General features: G+C 42.6%; 1 protein-coding gene across 2 annotated transcripts in view; it reads left to right on the forward strand.

Moving 5' to 3' along the window:
- The window catches only part of RSF1 (remodeling and spacing factor 1), a 42,393-nt gene that overhangs the window by 7,287 nt on the left and 16,405 nt on the right, over positions 1–18,701 (forward strand). For both annotated transcript variants that reach the window (XM_035115565.2, XM_035115566.2), the window contains exons 2-6: positions 9,513–9,604; positions 10,987–11,079; positions 13,185–13,390; positions 14,707–14,858; positions 15,515–17,214. In XM_035115565.2, coding sequence (XP_034971456.2) covers positions 9,513–9,604; positions 10,987–11,079; positions 13,185–13,390; positions 14,707–14,858; positions 15,515–17,214 — 2,243 coding nt within the window. The remainder of the gene's footprint in view (positions 1–9,512; positions 9,605–10,986; positions 11,080–13,184; positions 13,391–14,706; positions 14,859–15,514; positions 17,215–18,701) is intronic.

An 18,701-nucleotide genomic window follows, 5' to 3' on the forward strand; every position in this document is an offset into this window, starting at 1 on the left:
ATTGTTTATCCCACCCTCTCTCCTATGAGCCCTGGGGCATATGTGAATCTCCATGATTTTATCTTTACAACAATCCAGTGAAGTAGTTCAAAACAATGGTAACTGACCCATTGTCACCCCTGGGACGTTTATGACTGAGTGAGCATTGAACTCAGGCCTTTTACCTCTCATCTGCCATGCCATGCAAATGATTTTGCCATACTGGCTTTTAAATGTTCCCACCAAGAAGGAGTTGCAAATGGTTATTGGGAATTTACCCAGATGATTGCAAATAGGCAGGGATTGGACCACAGTTAACCTGCAGTCCTTACACTGTACAGGCCTAGGATAAGTACATTTTATAAATGGTGGCATTTACATAATTATAAATTAATAAAAGTGTTTTTTAAAAGCTCTGAGAAGCAAAAGTGACCAAGTGGCAATTTTTTGTACCGTGGCAGTTTTGTAATTGTTGCTTATGTGATTTAGTTTGCAAACTATGCTGGCCACATGACCCGGAAGCTGTCTGCGGACAAACGCTGGCTCCCTCGGCCTATAGAGCGAAATGAGCGCCGTAACCCCAGAGTCGGACACGACTGGACCTGATGGTCAGGGGCCCTTTACCTTTTTAAATATTTAATATTTGTTTCTGCAGTCTGTGGATAAGGCAATCCTGATTGTAGAAGTCTGTCTGGTGGGGGTGGGGAGGAGGACCTTCTCTGGTGGCACCAACCATGTGGATTGTTCTTCTGCCAAGATCAGGCGGGCATGAACTATGGGGTATTTGCACCAGCAGTTGAATACGCCATTGCTGCTAGTTCCTATTTTTCTTGGTCACTTGATGATATTTTACTGTTGATTTTACTGTTGATTGTTTACATTGGATAGGATATTGTTATGGCTTTTTTTAAAAAAAATTGTGGGGCATTTCTTTTTGTAACCAAAAAGCTGTTTTAAATCTTTTTAATAATAAATAAATAAAGGTAAAAGGGTAAAGGGACCCCTGACCATTAGGTCCAGTCGTGACCGACTGTGGGGTTGCGCGCTCATCTCGCATTATTGGCCGAGGGAGCCGGCGTATAGCTTCCAGGTCATGTGGCCAGCATGACAAAGCTGCTTCTGGCAAACCAGAGCAGCACATGGAAACGCCGTTTACCTTCCCGCTGTAGCGGTTCCTATTTATCTACTCACATTTTTGACATGCTTTCGAACTGCTAGGTTGGCAGGAGCTGGGACCGAGCAACGGGAGCTCACCCCGTCACAGGGATTCAAACCGCCGACCTTCTGATCAGCAAGCCCTAGGCTCAGTGGTTTAACCACAGCGCCACCTGGGTCCCTAAATAAATAAGTAAACCTAAAAATATGAAAACACTCACATTTGTGAGATTAATATAAACGATGAATGCAATTCTGTTGTGTTTTTCAGTGTTCACATGTAAAAGTTGAAGCTGTAAAGTAAAATCCTATGGGCCCCAATCCCTTGCTGAATAGAAAGAGTGTGTTTGTGATAATACTGGCAATCAATTACAGTGTATATAGACTTATTCCTCCATCCCTCCCAAAAGGTGATCAGGCCTTGTTGTGTGGTGTGCCCAGATTGTATAGAAGTGGAGCTCACACAGAACATAGTCAGCCTCGGAGGTGCTTCTCTTTATACTGACCCCTGTGCCCCAGTCAAGGCCAGTGGTGGCCAAACTTTGCCCTCAAGCTGTTTTTGGACTACAACTCCCATCATCCCTAGCTAACAGGACCAGTGGTCAGGGATGATGGGAATTGTAGTCCCCAAACAGCTGGAGAGCCAAGTTTGGCCACCACTGCTCTAGACACAACACTTTAGGGAGGGTGTTCCAAAGCCAGGGCCCCACCTCTGTAAAAGCCCTCTCCTTTGTAGCTGCACAGTTATACTATGGATCTTGCTCCCACAGAAGGCAGTGATGGTCACCAGCTTGGATGGCTTTAAAAGAGGATTAGCCAAATTCATGGAGGAGTGGGCTGCCGGAAGCCATAGGAGGGGAGAGTAGCTCTTGCACTCGAATCCTGCTTGCTGGTTTCCCAAAGGCAACTGTTCAGCCACTGTGAGAATAGAAAGCTGGACTAGATGGAGCCCATTGGCCTAATCTAGCAGGCTGTTCTTACGTTCTTACATGTGATTCTTCTAATGTGGAAGGCACTTGATGCAGGGCCTTGACAGAAGATCTTAGGGCATGGACGAGCTTGAATAGGAAGAGACACTCCTTCAGATTTGTTACTATCTGGCGCCTTGAGTGCTGGTAAAGGCAGCTCGCAATTTTAATAATGATACATTTGTGTTGCTAGTAGTGGAATGCTGTGGAAATTTTCACAATGGCCACATTGTAGGCTCAGCTGGATTTTTAGTATTTTACTATTGTATTCTTGATTCACATCATTTGACAATTGTTTAATCTTACTGTATCATTTTCTGATTTGAACAAACCAAGGTGCTCCTGTTGCTGCTACTAGGAGACCTATTTCCACAAATATCTCTTTTCAGCTGGAGAATGTAACCTTCATTCACTATCAGCCCAATATATTTTGCTGCTTGAGGTCAAGAATAAATGATGTATTTCTCCCTTGCAGCTAGGACCAACACTTTAAAAAACCTTGCAGCCCCATTCAGATACCAATTCCTCTTTTCATTTATCCTCTTTGTGGTGTCATCTGAAGTAGATTGCTTCATCCTGCCGCATGGCCAGCCTGTTTCTCCGTTCAGTGTTAGAAACTAATATATATACCAGTAAGCTAATCGCCAAATGACTGCTTGAACCTGGGTTACCGTGGCCATGACAGAATGTCTAGGTGCCTTTTTGCAGTGGAATTTATCATCATTCATTCATTTCCTTTCAATACTGGTTTATACAGTGGTACCTCGACTTATGAAGGCAATCCGTTCTGCGTCGCTCTTCGAAAGTGGAAAACTTCATAAGTCAAAGCGTCCATTTTGCGCATGTGCAAAGAGCGATTTTGCGCATGCGCAGAGAAAATACGTCCGGGTTAGCGGACTTCGGAAGTCGAAACCTTCAGAAGTCGAGGCATTTGGAAGTCGAGGTACCACTGTATTTTAAGGGGGGGAAATCTCAAATGGGTTTAAAGCACATTGATACATCAAAGAAAACAATCCAGAATAAAACAAATTCAAGCTCCAAGGAAAATATTTCGGATCCTTCTCTTAAGTGACATTTTGCTTTTCCAGTATTTATTTACCTACTTAATTTACCCTATATAGTTGCCCCATAGCAGAAGCCTGTGTGGTGTAGTGGTTAGAGTGTTGGACTAGGACAGGGGTCAGCAAGCTTTTTCAGCCGTGGGCCGGTCCACCGTCCCTCAGACCATGTGGTGGGCCAGACTATATTTTGAAGGAAAAAAATGAACGAATTCCTGTGCTCCACAAATAACCCAGAGATGCATTTTAAATAAAAACACACATTCTACTCATGTAAAAACACCAGGCAAGCCCCACAAATAACCAAGAAATGCATTTTAAATAAAAGGACTTACTCTACTCATGTAAAAACATGCTGATTCCCAGACCGTCCGCGGGCCGGATTGAGAAGGCGATTGGGCTGCATCCGACCTATGGGCCTGAGGTTGCCTACCCCTGGACTAGGACCTGGGAGATTAGGGTTCAAATCCCCACTTGGTCATGAAGCTCACTGGGTGACCTTGGAACAGTCATAGCCTCTTAACAGGATCGTTGTAGGGATTAACTGAGGAGGGGGGGAGAACCATTTATTCATTGAAGAAAAATGTGAGATATAAATGCAATAAATAAGCTCTTCTGCTGACCTTAAGAAAGCTGGAGGGGCCAGCCAGATGGAGATGTCTATCGCCAACCTGGCATCCAGAGATCTCCATGTGGTCGCAATTGGACCTGCGCCAGTAGCAAAATGTGCCTGGCTAATTTCTAACACTGCCTCCATTTGTTCAGTATTTTAGTGTGGTGCACTCACAGTGTGGAAAGCTGTGTTAAGTGGATTCAACCAAAATGTGCAGATTGAACTGGCTGGACATTCATATCACACACCCACACCCTCTTCCAAACAGCAGCCTCACCTTTTTTTTGCCTTTGCCAACTCTTTGTGATGTTTGGGGGGGGGGCATCTGCTGCAAGGAGGAAAGGAAATAAACCACTACCCAACCCATTGGGTCATGGCGTTGAACTTTTTTTGCTTTGCCCTTTAGCAAAGTGGTGGTGGGGGGAAGGGGAGAATCCTGCAGGAGTACAGAGGAGCCTCTAAGGTTCCTTCTAGCTCTATAATTCTGTGTTAAGTAGAGGTTGGCTTAACTCTTGTTGTAGTAGTAAACGGATGACTTGCACTGAGCTGCTTCAGGCTGCAGGTGAATTCTCATTGGATTATTTGTTTTTCCATACCTCAAAGTGTAGTCCTTTTAGAGAATAGTATGCTGGTGAAAAGCACAGGCTAATGTCCTTTTTCTGGTCCTCAAATTTTGGGGAGGATTAGTACAGGCACAAATTCAGTTAGGGAAGCCCCTAATAATTTTTTTCGCACCATGGTGAGAATGAAGCATATAATGTTTAGTAGGGTGTATTTTTCTACTCCAGCTGTAATGAAGGCAGATGATTTAGTGATATTACTATGTCATGCATTTTCCTGTTTTTATATTGTAAACGGCCCTGTGATCCTCGAATGAAGGAGCGGCATAGGAATTCAATAAATAAATAAATTTAATTCTTAAAAGTTAAATTTAAAATTTAAAATCTTTACCTCTCACAGATGATTTATTAGTCACTGATATCTAAGGCAAAAAGAGTAGAATGGATTGTTAATTGTTGCATTTTCATATTATGTGGTGAGTGCTTTGGAACCGATTTTAGGGCAGTGCGGCTGTTAAGCAATGGCGACGACAATGTGGTGAAATACAGTATGTTAGGGGAAACTATGCATGGAAATGTATTGTAAATGTAGTGAAAATAACATGCACAGTGCATTACATTCGCTTGCCAAAATGGGTCTACCGTAGTAGGCTTAATTGCGTACAAAACTCAGTATATTAGGGAAATGCACACTAAATTGGTGATACATTTTCATGAGGATAGATGAAATGTATGAACAGATGTAAGAATAGGGTAAATTAAAACTTAAGATTGGTAAAATGAGAAACCAACATTGAGAAATTTGCCCATCCCTCTTACCGTAGTTAGTACCTTGGTAGTCCTATGGACAAAGGAGATTTCTGAACAGGCTGTTAAAAGGTTTGCAGTATTTTGGGTTCCCCAACAATCATTATGTCTTGGGTTTAAAATTTCCTAGAAAACTATATTCATTCACTGTGCAGGCTTTATAGAAAAATATCAGGCACTAAGTGAGGGACTGTGGGTAATTTGCAAAGGTAATACTGTGCAGAGTTTGAGCTTGGGATTGCATGCATCGCATGAGTCCTTCTTCCCAGCAGGTCCTCCATTTGCAGCATGGGGGCAGCACACTGTAAGGAAGGACTCACATGTAATCTCTACCTAAAGCAGGCATCCCCAAACTTCGGCCCTCCAGATGTTTTGGACTACAATTCCCATCTTCCCTGACCACTGGTCCTGTTAGCTAGGGATCATGGGAGTTATAGGCCAAAACATCTGGAGGGCCACAAGTTTGGGGATACCTGACCTAAAGTATCATATTTTTTGGAAGACAACACAACCAAACACTGTCTCTCTTGTGTTTTGCCAGTAGCTTCCCAGTTGCTATTAATGTTAGTTAAGTGCCGACTCTCCCTCCTGAATGAAAATATTTGTAGTGTGATCCAGTTTTGCACATGACTCTTTAAATGACCCACTTGTGTGCCAGGGCTGAAAGTAATTTGGAAGCAAATTGTAAGGAGCATGGAAGTTCCTTCTCCTTATGTATACCAGCCATGTAAGCCCTTTTGAGTGCAGCTGTGCTGTTTTTATCTGGTTTCTTTCTTTTCATTTGTAGATGAGCAGTGTTGATGTTTTATTTCTGTTTTGTAAACTACCTGATAATTTTTGCAGTGGTAAGTGGTATGCAGATATATTTAAATAAAACAAACAAATATATTCCATCTGTCTAGGGGAAACAGATGGTTGTGGGAAATTTTAAGAGCCTCAGTGATCAATAACCCGTTGTAGGATATTTTGCAACCGGAAAAGTACACCCATAAACAATGGTAAACAGTGGTTTGAAAAGGCTGTGAAATTCAAGATGTAGTTGATGTTTCTTGTGCAGAGCACAGATGTATAGAATTGAGTTGTGTGTTTACAATAGTAATCTGTGAGAATTACATCACTCTACCTTACCTCATTTTATTTGGATGAGTGTATATTTGCAATAATTTTTGCCATATATTTGTGTTCTGAGCTTACTGTGTTATGCCATTCACCTGCTTCTGAAGCACCAGCACAATTCTGACTTTCTTAGCAGATGCCCGCTTGGCTTCCCTGTAACTGTCACCTGCACTTGACAACTCTTTGATTTGTAGTATTCCACTTCACTTCTTCTGTGCTCTGTTTTTACCAGTAGTTTCATCTTTGGAAAACAGACTACAACACTTCAGAGAACATTACCTATTGCATGTTGCTCTCAAGTCATTTTAAATATGGAAACTCATGCCCGATTAAGAGCTATCATTTCCCACTCTCTTCACTACATACAAGAGATAAGGAATTTGTGGTGAGCACACTTGTTTCCTTCCTTTTCTCTAGGGGTAGGGAACCTCTGGCCCGCAGACAAATCTTCACCTGCCAGGTAGTCCAATTTTGCCCACAAGGCCATTTCTACAAAACCACACCCAGCTGTCAGTCAGCTGCTGCCACCAACTGATGTCAGCTGATGGGCAGGGGAAGGTTCAGTCCTGCTGGGATTTGCCTTACCAGTGTTCCCATGTGGAATGCACTGGTGAAGTAGATCCCTGCAGAGACCAAAATTCAGTCCTCCACTCAGCTGGTGAGCAGAGTGTTTAATCCTGCTATGCCAGCTTGTCCAATTGCCCTGTCAGATGTTGAGGGGAGATGAAGATCCAGCCCACTGGGCCAAAAAGTTTCCCTACTTTTGCTTTGCTCTCTTTTACCAGTATAAAATCCCTCTCCCTCTCATTTTCAGCATTAATTCTGCCAGCACCAGCTGGCTACACCAGTTGGTTGCAAATTGAAGGCAACCATGGTGTTAACCTTGGTACGGGTATGAGGCCCCTGGTGTGATGAACACTGAAAAAGGAAAAGATAATTCGTTCAGAAGGGGTGTTTGAGCCTTCCTTGTGCTCCTGATTTTGACTATGGATAAGAAGGTCACTGAGATTGCATATTTAAAATGATTCTATCTTTATCTGGACAGCCATTGTTGGTTATTTGTCCCAGTTGGTTTTGGTGCAACCTGAAATCTGTTTCGCACCTAGCAGACCAGACTATTAAGCCTCCCTTAATTCTTCCTTCTCTCCATTTTAAGACTGGACAAATTGCTTACTTTGGGACTTTCATTCCACCCTCCATTTTCTCACCTGCCCCCCTTTTTGCTTAACATCTCACCTGAAGAACAGTTCTGGAAAATTCTGTAACTTTCTTACTACTTTCCAACGTGGGCATTACCCTAGTGAGGCTTTTTACATTCTACATTGTCTTCAGTGTGCTTTGGAAAAAATAATAATAATGGATGAGCAAGCTTTGAATGTTGCCTCTACTGCTTTGTTGCTATTTACCCCTCATTTCTTCTCCCCGGCTTTCCTTCCTTGGGATCTGTGCCAGGCACTTGTACTCTCTCTTCTAGTCTTGTTTCCTTTCTTTTTAATTCCTTCCAATTATCCTCTTAAATAGGGCTCCCTAAACATACTGAACCCAATATCCCCCCTCTTCACCTATTTGTTTTTTTCCTCCATTTTTCTTGCTCTTATTATTCTATGAAGCCAGCTATTTGACCAGTTTCCCCAAATTCCTCCCTTTCTTCCCCCCTCCCAATTGTCTAATTGGCTGCTGTTACCTGCATTCCCACCCTCTCTGACAAGTAAATACAAGATCAACTAAACCACTAGCTTACTGAAACACCAGCAAAGAATGTATTTTGACTAGTGTGCAGCATTCCAGGCTGTTCTTTAGTTGACTTTCTAAGCAAAGACTTCCAAGCAAAGAATTTTGGTTGCTCCGGCACAAATTTCATGAAGCAATGTGGGAACCTCTTTAAGATTATAGAATCTTAGAGCTGGAAGGGACCCAAGGGAGTCCAGCCCCCTGTAATGCAGGAATCTCAGCTAAAGCATCCATGACAGATGGCCATCCAACCTCTGCTTAAAAACCTCCAAGGAAGGAGAGTCCACCACCTCCCGAGGGAGTCTGTTCTACTGCCTAACAGCTCTTGCTATCAGAAAGTTTTACCGAATGTTTAGTCGGAATCTCCTTTCTTGTAACTTGAAGCCATTGCCTGGAGTCCTATCCTCCAGGGTGAGAGAAAACAAGCGTGTAGCATTCTAGTTTGAAAGCAGTTCTAAAACGTTATAAAAATGCTTATATGCCATTTTTCAAAAGTTAAAACATGAGGGATAAATTTCATTTGGTAGGGCTTGGAACTGTTTCAGTTTCTAGGATTCAGCATTAGTTGTGTGTGGTTTTTTAAAAAAGAAAATAGCTCCTGGGCAAGGCTGGCTTCCCGATGGACAGGGCAGCTGTGATATTTTTCCAGGTCTGTATCAGGCTGTCCCATCTCAGCACCTTTCCAGATCTTCCTGCATGGGTGTTGCTCCATTCTGCCACTAGGTGCCGCTGTAGTTTGCTCCTGGTTCATATGAGAGAGAGGGACTCTGTGAACAAAGGAAAATATGCTATTTTTTTTAAAATAAATCCTTAATAATTAACCCCACCTAAGGTGTAAAATCGTATTTTAGCATATGTCTGATTTTAGTGCTGGAAGGCTGAGCTACCTAGATTCTAAGGTAGATGAGAACCTGTGTGATCTTCTTTTTCTAGAATCCACCTGGTCCACCAGCACAAATGGAGAAATAGTAAGATTTCCTCTTAATAGTCAAGGCATAAGTAATCTTTGTTAAGCTTTTCCAAGTAAGAATATAACAAGCGCCTTGATAAGAAGAAGTGCCTTGATGCATCAGCTCACCTTGTTTCACATTCTTTGGAAGAATCCTAGCCACCCAGCAGGTGCACTGTGGTTGACAGGAAATTGGTTGGTAGCCCACTGTTGGGATTATAGTATGCCTTTTGTTACACCCTGATCTACTATGATGTTCAGACCATAAAGTTTTTCTTGTGTGTATGAGCGTGAGCATCTTATTTTAAGATTTTGTCTCTCTCTGGATTAGTTAACGTTTAACGTTCACCTTTTCTTGAATTTGTGCTTACGTCTATAACAATAACAATAATTTATTTTTTATACCTCGCCCATCTGGCTGGGTTTCCCCAGCCACTCTGGGCGGCTTCCACCAAAGGATTAAAAATATGGTACATTAAAACATCAGTCATTAAAAACTTCCCTGAACAGGGCTGGTTAGCATTTAGAACCTAGTTGCTTATTTGTTTTTAAATTCCCTCCTCTTCTTGTTTGTAGTTCCCAGAGAGCTGGTAGAACTTCATCTGAAACTGATGAGGAAGATCGGAAAATCCGTCACAGCAGACCGCTGGGAAAAATACTTGATCAAGGTAAGTTGTTCTTACATTGAATGCTTTGAAACTCTGCTACTGGGTGATATATGATGTTGGGAATCCCTGAAACCATGGTCAGAAATTGGGGGTATCTGTGCCAATTTTTGATTCTGTATTGTTTAATATTAGATATAGTATGCAGATGTAATCATTACCATCCAGAAATAATTTAAAGGAATTTCCAGAGCACACAAAAATCAACGTCTCTATAATACAATTTTTCCCACCCCTACCAGTCAGTGCTTGGTGGTGAAGCCAATCAGGCTGGTGGGAACCTTTAATATGGCCTTCTCGGTGGTGGCCCCACAATTATGGTAGTCAGTTCTTTCTAAGGTTGGGCAGGTCTCATCCATCACATCCTTTAAACGGGACTAAACAGAGGTTGGATGACCATCTGTCATGGATTCTTTAGTTATGATTCCGGCATTGCAGCAGGTTGGACTAGATGAGCCTTGGGGTCCCTTCTAGCTCCACAGTACTATGATTCTATGACTGTTATTTCCTCTGATTAATAGGGCTGTTGCTGCCTGTATCTGGCTAAAAAAAATTGTTCCTGTTTTATCTCTGTACTGGTGTTTAGCTTTTAGTATTGTTTCTGACTGGATTCTAAAGTGTTTTTTTTGTGTTTGAATTTGTATTTTTATATATGTTGTGAACTGCTTTGTAGCACATGTTCTCAATAAGCAGACCATAAATCAAATAAATAAATAAATAAATACCCACCCTAGTGTTAGGATCGTCCTACTCGCATGTAGGACCCTGGTAGAACTGGCATGTTCTCTCCCTCCTGGTCGGTCGGGAGCTTCAAAAGCTTTCTCTAGCCCGAGCATCACAGTGACTGATACCAAGAGGCATCAGCACACTTACGGAACCTGCAGAGTATTAGCGGTTCGCGTAACAAACTCAGTAGCCAGGGGAAGCCCAGCCAGATGTGTGGGGTATAAACAATAAATTATTATTATTATAGTAGCACAACATTTTGGTTAATCTACTTTATTTACATATAATACACTCGGAGCATTCTGACTTAGCTCCTTCCTCTTTCTCATCAGACAGCAAAGAGAAAGAACAAAGGAAAATAGTCCCACATCACGGAACACAGTAACATCAAAACATCCTGTCTCCGTCACTTCCCACACTGTGGAATGTAAACATACACCATCATGTGACAAACAGCAATCTCATGACTGCAAGCACGGAGCAGGAATCCTAACACCTAGGTCCCCATATTGTTGGTTTAACAGCAATCCACATCCCTCTGCTTTTTCCAGTTCCTGTTTTATTCCTACAAAAACTGAAACTTTAGGTAACACTTCGTTGAGTATGGGTGCCATGATGGGAGATCACTCCGTACTTAATTTAAACAATTTTCCTTTCAGATGTGTCAAGATTTCAACAGCACTTGGGCATGGGAAATGGAGAAAAAAGGATACTTCGAAATGAGCATGGAATGCAAGTTGGGAATATTGAAGGTACTATTATCTTCAACTCACTTGATAGTTTTCTGGAATACCTGTGATGATACCTGATAATCCTCCAAACACCATTTATAGCATTATGAGTTTATCGTGGGCTTATACACCCCCCACCTTCACAATTCCCTCACATTTTCCAATTTCCTTCACTGTTTCTGGGTTGACCTAGCTCCAAACCATGGTTTGAGTGGGTGCAAACTATGGTTTTGAGGTTAATGCTAGTCATAGTTTGGAAGATAGTCCAAACTAAGCCTTTATAATAAATACTTACCATGCAAAAATTATGAGAGGCTCTAGAAATATTGTTATTCAGCACTTGGTTTGATATATTTCTGTTTCTGCATATGCACTGATAACAGAAAATCATTTCCAAATTCTCTCTGAGCAAATTGAGTGCAGATTCTCAGTAGATTTTATTTTTGTGGACTGTTGGGTGTTCCTAAAGCCAGCTCCCCTCTACTTCACGCATTTCATTAAAAGAAACCACTTCAATGAAAGATTATAATATATATATTTATTGTTTGCCGGTATATTGAAAAGCCAGTGGATCATTTAATGTATGCAGTGCTTGAGATTACTGTAGAGTGCTTCATAAACATAATCTCAATAATCCTTACACAACAACCCTGTGAGTTAGAACCTTGTTTTAGTGAATTTAATTTAATGTATTTAAAATATTTTAAGGCTGCCTTTAAGGGCAAAAGCCAGCTTTCAAGATAAAAACGTACAACGAAACACAGTAAATACAGCCACAATAAATAAACAAAACAGCAAAAAACCATTAACTAAATAGAACCGAAACTGATGGTAGCTCAATAAGAACAGCTCAAAGAAGGCCAAGGAGAACATATATGTCTTCCAAAAGACATAAACCAACAGCACCTGCCAGACCCCAGATCAGGGGTCAGCAGACTTTATCAGCAGGGAGCCGGTCCACTGTCCCTCAGACCTTGTGGGGGGCCAGACTATGTGGGGGGGGGAATAAATGAATTCCTATGCCCCACAAATAACCCAGCGATGCATTTCAAATAAAAGCACACGTTCTACTCCTGTAAAAACGCCAGGCAGGCCCCACAAATAACCCAGAGATGCATTTCAAATAAAAGCACATGTTCTACTCCTGTAAAAACGCCAGGCAGGCCCCACAAATAACCCAGAGATGAATTTCAAATAAAAGCACATGTTCTACTCCTGTAAAAACACCAGGCAGGCCCCACAAATAACCCAGAGATGCATTTCAAATAAAAGCACACGTTCTACTCCTGTAAAAACGCCAGGCAGGCCCCACAAATAACCCAGAGATGCATTTCAAATAAAAGCACACATTCTACTCATGTAAAAACACACTGATTCCTGGACCATCCGCGGATTGGATTTAGAAGGCGATTGGGCCGCATCCGGCCCCCAGGCCTTAGGTTGCCTACCCATGCCGCAGATGATAAAGCATCCCAGCAATGTGGGACACAGCAATTAAAGGCCTCATTGGTTTCCACCAGTCTTAACTGCAGGCACTTGAGAACGACCTCCATTGTTTGTGCTAAAGTATAAGGAGGTCTGATATAGTTGTAGGTGGAATGTTATGGGATTTGGGCCCAAACCGTTTTGGGCTTGAAAATGCCCTTGTGACCCCTGTGAGAGAGGGCTGTCACAATAACTAGTTGTCTTTCTCCCAGGCGACATGGTGGGTGGGTGTCATTCATTTAAAAAGCTACCTTTATACGCTACTCCAGACCTACAGAAAATGCAGTGGTGGATTCAAAACATCCCTTTTAAAAAGATAGTGAGGCGGAACCACTGAAGACCACTTGCTTTGGTACCTACTTTGGTACCTCTGCTTTGTAACAGGTCTCTAAAGTCTCAAGCACAAGCCTTTCTCAGCCCTCTCTCATTTATAGCAATGCTAGAGATTAAATCTGAGTCCTTCTTAATACAGAGCAAGGGCCATGCCATCTGAGCTATGGCTCCTCCACAACAATTTCTTAAATCAAGCCCTTCAATTACTCTTTTTACAAATAAGTCTCTTGCTGGTGCATCAGCAGAGAGTGTTCCTTTGGTGTTTCCAACATTAGTTTGATGTGCTCTTTCTCCCCCCCCCCTTTTAGTACCTTTGTGAGTGCCAGTTTGATGACAATCTAAAATTTAAGAACATCATTAATGAGGAAGATGCAGATGCTATGCGCCTTCAGCCGATTGGCAGAGACAAAGATGGGCTGACCTACTGGTACCAGCTGGATCAAGATCATAATGTTAGGGTGTATGTTGAAGAGCAAGATGATCAAGATGGGTCTTCATGGAAGTGCATTGTCAGGTATTGTTCTTTTTACCCTCCGTTTTCCAGACTCTACGCCGTTACGGTGGCTTTAGAAAAAAAACGCCTCTCTCAGGTTCATTTATTAGATAGGATTTTTTAAATGTTCTCTCTGACGCACTGTGTATAAGGAAATATTTACAGTTACTTGCAAATGTTTGCGATGGTTAAGTGCTGCACCTATAACAAAGCCAAATGCTTACAAAGTGGTGGTTCAGAAAAGGGCCGCCAAAATGATCCAAGAAATTGGAGCAATTTCCCTGTGAAGAAAAGTTGCAGGACTTGGGACTTTTAGTTTAGAGAAAAAGCTGGAGCTTTTTATTATGATCATATTATAACACTTTGGCAGTGGACAGAGTTGTACGATTTTTTTTAAATATTCTGTTTGAACTATATTGCTATGATTTGTTTTAATAAAAAGGGGGGAAGAGAAGAGGCGAGTAGGAGGTAACATTATAGAAGTTTATAAAATTATGCATGGCATAACATAACATTAGAGCTCTCTCGTAACATTGGAACTCATGGGCACCACTGAAGATGAATGTTAGGACAGATAAAAGACAGTACTTCTTCACGCAGCACATTATTGTCAAACCATGGAACTGCTCCCCCAGGAGGCAGCAATGGCCACCAACTTGGGAGACTTTAAAGAGGATTGGGAAAATTTATAGAGGAGGGGGCTATTGACGGCTGCTAGCCAAGATGGCTGTGCTCTACTTCCATAGGCAGCAAGGCTTCCTAATACAAGTTGCTGGAAACTACTAGAGGGGAGAGCGCTCTTGTGCTCTTGTTCTGCTCCCTGGTTTCCCGCAGGCATCTGGTTGGCCACTGTGAGAACAGGATGCTGGACCAGGTGGGGCTTTGGCTGATCTAGCAGGCCATTCTTAGGTCTGGAGATCTGGCCCTGAATATGGGCTGTGGGTGGTGCTGGAGTGCTGGCCGTTGCTCCTTTTTGTATGTCTATGTTCCTTTTGTTCCAGGCTTGTCATGCGTGGCTATTCCTTGGTTCTGCTATGCATGCAGGTAGGTGTGAGAGGAGGCTGGGAGCTGGTGTGACTGCTGAGAGTACAAAAGTGCAAGTGGTTCCCTATAGCAGTGATAGGTGTCTGTGAAATTCCTTAGGGGGAAGGGGCAGTTGTGGGGGCTGCAGCCATGGTTTTCCAGACATAGTCCTTTACCGTTTATTTGCTCTTCATTTTCCTGCTGGTGCTGGCAAAGCAGAATGCGTGCAGTCTGACTTGCACAAGTGTGGGATATTACACAAGGCTGGCAAGGTTATGGGGCTTGATGCGTTTTTTTGTTTTTTGTTTATCCAGAAGCCGAAATGAGCTGGCTGAAACTCTTGAACTCCTCAAAGCACAAATTGATCCTGAACTATTAAAAAAACAGCAACAGGATAATTCGTCACAGGAGAGCCCTAGTATTGAAGGAGAAGAGGCCAAAAAGGGCGAAGAAACGTCAGCCCAAGGTTTTCCTGCTACTCTTACCTTGCAAGGGATATTTTGCATTAATCATTTTCAGTGTTGACTATTTTGAGGGATATATGCACTGCAAATGTGGGCGTGATTCAAAATTGGAAGCCATTTAACCTAAAAAAGCGTGAGAATTTTTTTTTTTTTAAGTACTGCTGCTATTAAAGTGACATTAGGATGGATACCAGGCGAGCCTCTCTGGGGAGAGCATTCCTCTAAGGAGGTGCCACCATTCGACTTGCATGCTAGCTCTCTTCTGTAGACTTCAAATAGTAAAGCAATCATTCACTCTTCCTAGAGGGCCTTGAGAATTGTAATTCCATACAGGGGAAGTGAGCTAGTATCGGAGATTTCTCAGAACAGCACAAAAATATAGTTTTCAGGGTTTCCTTGAGGGAATGAAGCCAGCATATATTTGTTACATAGATTTGCCCAGGTATTTCTGCTATACCGAAATGTTGACTCTGAGAACAGTGCCATTGGAACCATTTTTGTGTGGAGATGAGCTGATATTTAGCATTTGTGTTCAGTGTCTGGAAAAAAACAAAATGCTTCAAAAGTTGCGTGGTACTGAGGGTGGGGAGGATTATTTGGCTTACGATGATTGTAACATTGCTTTACTTTGCTCTTTTTTTTCTTTTAAATGAAACAGAAAGTGACTTGAAGGTCAAAGAAGAAAAAGAAGAGATAAAAGAGGAGCCGCCAAAGCAGTTGGAAAGCCTTCCACCTCCAGCAGTTTCGGAAGAGGAAAAGAAGATAAAATTAGAAAAAGTGCAAGAGAGGGACATCATAAAGCTGCCAGTTATAGTGAAGTTAGATAAAGCTTTGGAAAACAATGGGGAAATGCCGATTACCAAAGAAGAAAGGGACTCTTTTAAAGAAAACGTTAAGCCCGTTAAAGTGGAGGTGAAGGAAAATAAGCTAGAGCCAAAAGACTTGAAGGATGTAAATAGCAGTGCAGAGGCAACTGTTCACGAGCCTGAGAGGATAGAGTTCTGTGTCAATGTCAAGGCTCCCCAGGAAGTGGTGGAGCGAAGTGTGGAAGAAAGTGAGAAACTAAAAAATGACCAGCAGGCAAAGATTCCACTGAAAAAGCGAGAGATTAAGCTGACTGATGATTATGACAGCCCGTTAAAGGGGCCCTTGCGAAAATGTATCACCCCAACGAAGGATGTTTTGAAGGAGGAAGGGAAACAAGAGGAAGAGACATTTAAGAGAGTCCCTACAATTACCGATGGGAAATTTCTTGTAAATGGGGAGGTTAGTAGTGAGAAAATCATGCCAAATAACAAGTTGGAATGTTCCCCAGGCACAAAGGAAGAGACCTCCAGCCTGCCTAAGGAGAAAAATGGTGTAAGCAGCGAGAAAATACTAGAGACTGTTAGCACAATAGTAAGAACAGCTGATGTCGAAAGAAATATTTTGCATACAGGGAAGGAGGTAGCTAGTGTGATAGCTGAGGTTCCTTCTCAGAAAGTGCCTTTAAAGGAGGAGACCAGCCCAAAAGGAAAAGAAAACTTGCTTGACAGTAAGACTTCAGAGTCTGTAGTAGAAGCACCTTCAAAAATGGATGATTGTCTCAAGAAGTCAGTGGAACCTGTGAAAGCAAAAGACGGCCTGGCACCTCCCAAGGATTGTCCAGATAAATCCTTAACTGCATCTTCCCCAAAGGAGCAGGTTACTCCAGCAGTTGAAGAGGATCTGAAAAATAAGGGTCAGCCCGGGGAGAAGCCAGAGTTGGTAAGAGCAGCTGTGACTCCACCATCTGCTCCAGCCCTTCCCTCGGAGAAATCAGTCGCTGAGAAGGAGGAATCTGTCTCTAAAAGCACGCTTCCTGATAAATGCAAAGTACAGGCAGGGCAGGATTCTAAGCCACAGAAGGACTCTGAAGTTGAAGGGAAAGAAACGCCCCAGTTAGGCAATGCCCAAAGTTCTGTCGAGGAACCTCCTGAAGCTAAGAAAGAGCCTGTGAAAAGCAAGTGTAAATACAAGCTGATTTCTGAAGACGAAAGTTCTCTAACGGAGAATAGGGAAATCACCTCTGAGAGGCAGAAAGATGGGATCAAGCTCACAATCAGGATCTCGAGTAGAAAGAAAACCGACCCTCCTCCCAAGACTCAGAATGCAGCTGCTGAAAAGGAGGAGGAGGCGGCTGTTGGTGTTGGTCGCATTTTAAGGAGGTCTCCCCGGATATCTAAGCCCACTCCCAAAATAGCGGAGACCCGAGATCAGAAGCCCGAGAAAAAACGGAGTGAGGAGGAGGAGGAGGAAAAACCAGCTGTGGTGCAAAAGCCGGAGAAGAAAGAGGACTCAAAAAAGCAAGTGAAGGAAATAAATTCTAAGGCTAGCAAGGTAAAATATTCACATGAGAGCTGTGCGCCTTGAGTCTTCCGAATTTCGCTGGCCACTAATGTTGTTTAGAAACCCAAACCTGTGCTAAGACATTTCGGTTTCTACCCATCCACCCCCCACCCCACCCCCATTATACTAATCTGTATAGCTTGGAACAGTTTTGCTCAATTGGCAGGCCTTGCTCTGCACCCAGTATTCTAATTTTTACTCTGTTTTGACATTTTTAGCATGAGGCATTATGCCTGGAAGCAGGAGTGATAGAACACAGTACAGAGAGCTTCTGCTTGCTTGACAGAGTCCCACTAAAGCAGTGGAACTGTTCCCTTTTCTCTTCTCCCCTGTGCACCCTCAAAATCTGCACCAGAGTTTTGAGGGATTCTCTGGAGTAGATTTTTGGGGGCACACAAGAGGAGAGGAAGCGGGAGTCCCAATTGTGTGAGCATTGGATAGAGCTCCCTGTCTCCTGAAAAATGTTGGCCGCAGAGAAGGTGTGATCATGTGATCTACACAGTTATTAGCTGGCTCAGAAGTAGGGTGTAGATAGTTCAATAGCTTTGCAAAAAATAAAATGATGCAGGAAACTGTTTATGTCATGTTACATTGATGTAGCAGAAGCTATTGGTGAATGGAAGAAAGCTTGATGTAAGGCTGCAGCATTTAGATGTTTAATCAATTCAGGGAATCAGTTGAAAAGTTTTTGGTAGGCTAAAACGATATCTCGTGTATTAGCAGTTATTACTAGCTAGTGTTTTCTACACCCGGCTATACGGTTTGCATTTAGTTACAGTGATTATTGCATGGGGAATCTTTGCGCATGTTTGATGATACCTGGAAACTGTACAGAAAATTAGTCTAGAATATATTTTTATGTGTGAAAGAAATGGAATAGGAAGTTGCAGAGTTAATACAAGAGTCATTAGGGATGCCAGTTACGACAATTGGGAAGGAGCACTTCTGTTTGAGAATGGCAAGAATAATGTTCTGGTTGCTACGTCATCACAAGATCACATTCTATGGCCAAGAGAGTAAAATTCATCATGATCCAGTGGTTTACTGTGAGTGGGGAACACCTGGTGAGGGCTGGAAGCTTCAGGGAAAGAGGAAGATTTTGAGACAGGCAGTGTCTTCTTCCTCCTCTTCCAGCTAAGACTTGGTTGGGTTACATGTCCTCTGGCAGGGCACTCTCAGTTGATTCCTGGTGGTGGTGCCCTTACTTGCCTCATTATCCCCATTTGATTTGAAAGAAGAGAGTCAGACAGAGGTACTGCTTTCTACTTTGATGCTTCCCTATGTGTGGTTTTAGGATTGTGCCAGAGAGATACTGTCCTTACTGTGCACAATTTAGTGGTCCAGCTAAATCTGAGGTATCTCTCATTGTGAAAGCCAAGTCTTTCTCCTGCCTCCATAGTGAACTATAATGAGAATTCCCAGTTTGGTCTCATCAGCTGCGTCAATCCAGCTGAGGGAAGGTTTTCCCCTGTTTGAAG

This window comes from Zootoca vivipara, chromosome 4 (assembly GCF_963506605.1).
Source record: "Zootoca vivipara chromosome 4, rZooViv1.1, whole genome shotgun sequence".
Classification (NCBI taxonomy): domain Eukaryota; kingdom Metazoa; phylum Chordata; class Lepidosauria; order Squamata; family Lacertidae; genus Zootoca; species Zootoca vivipara.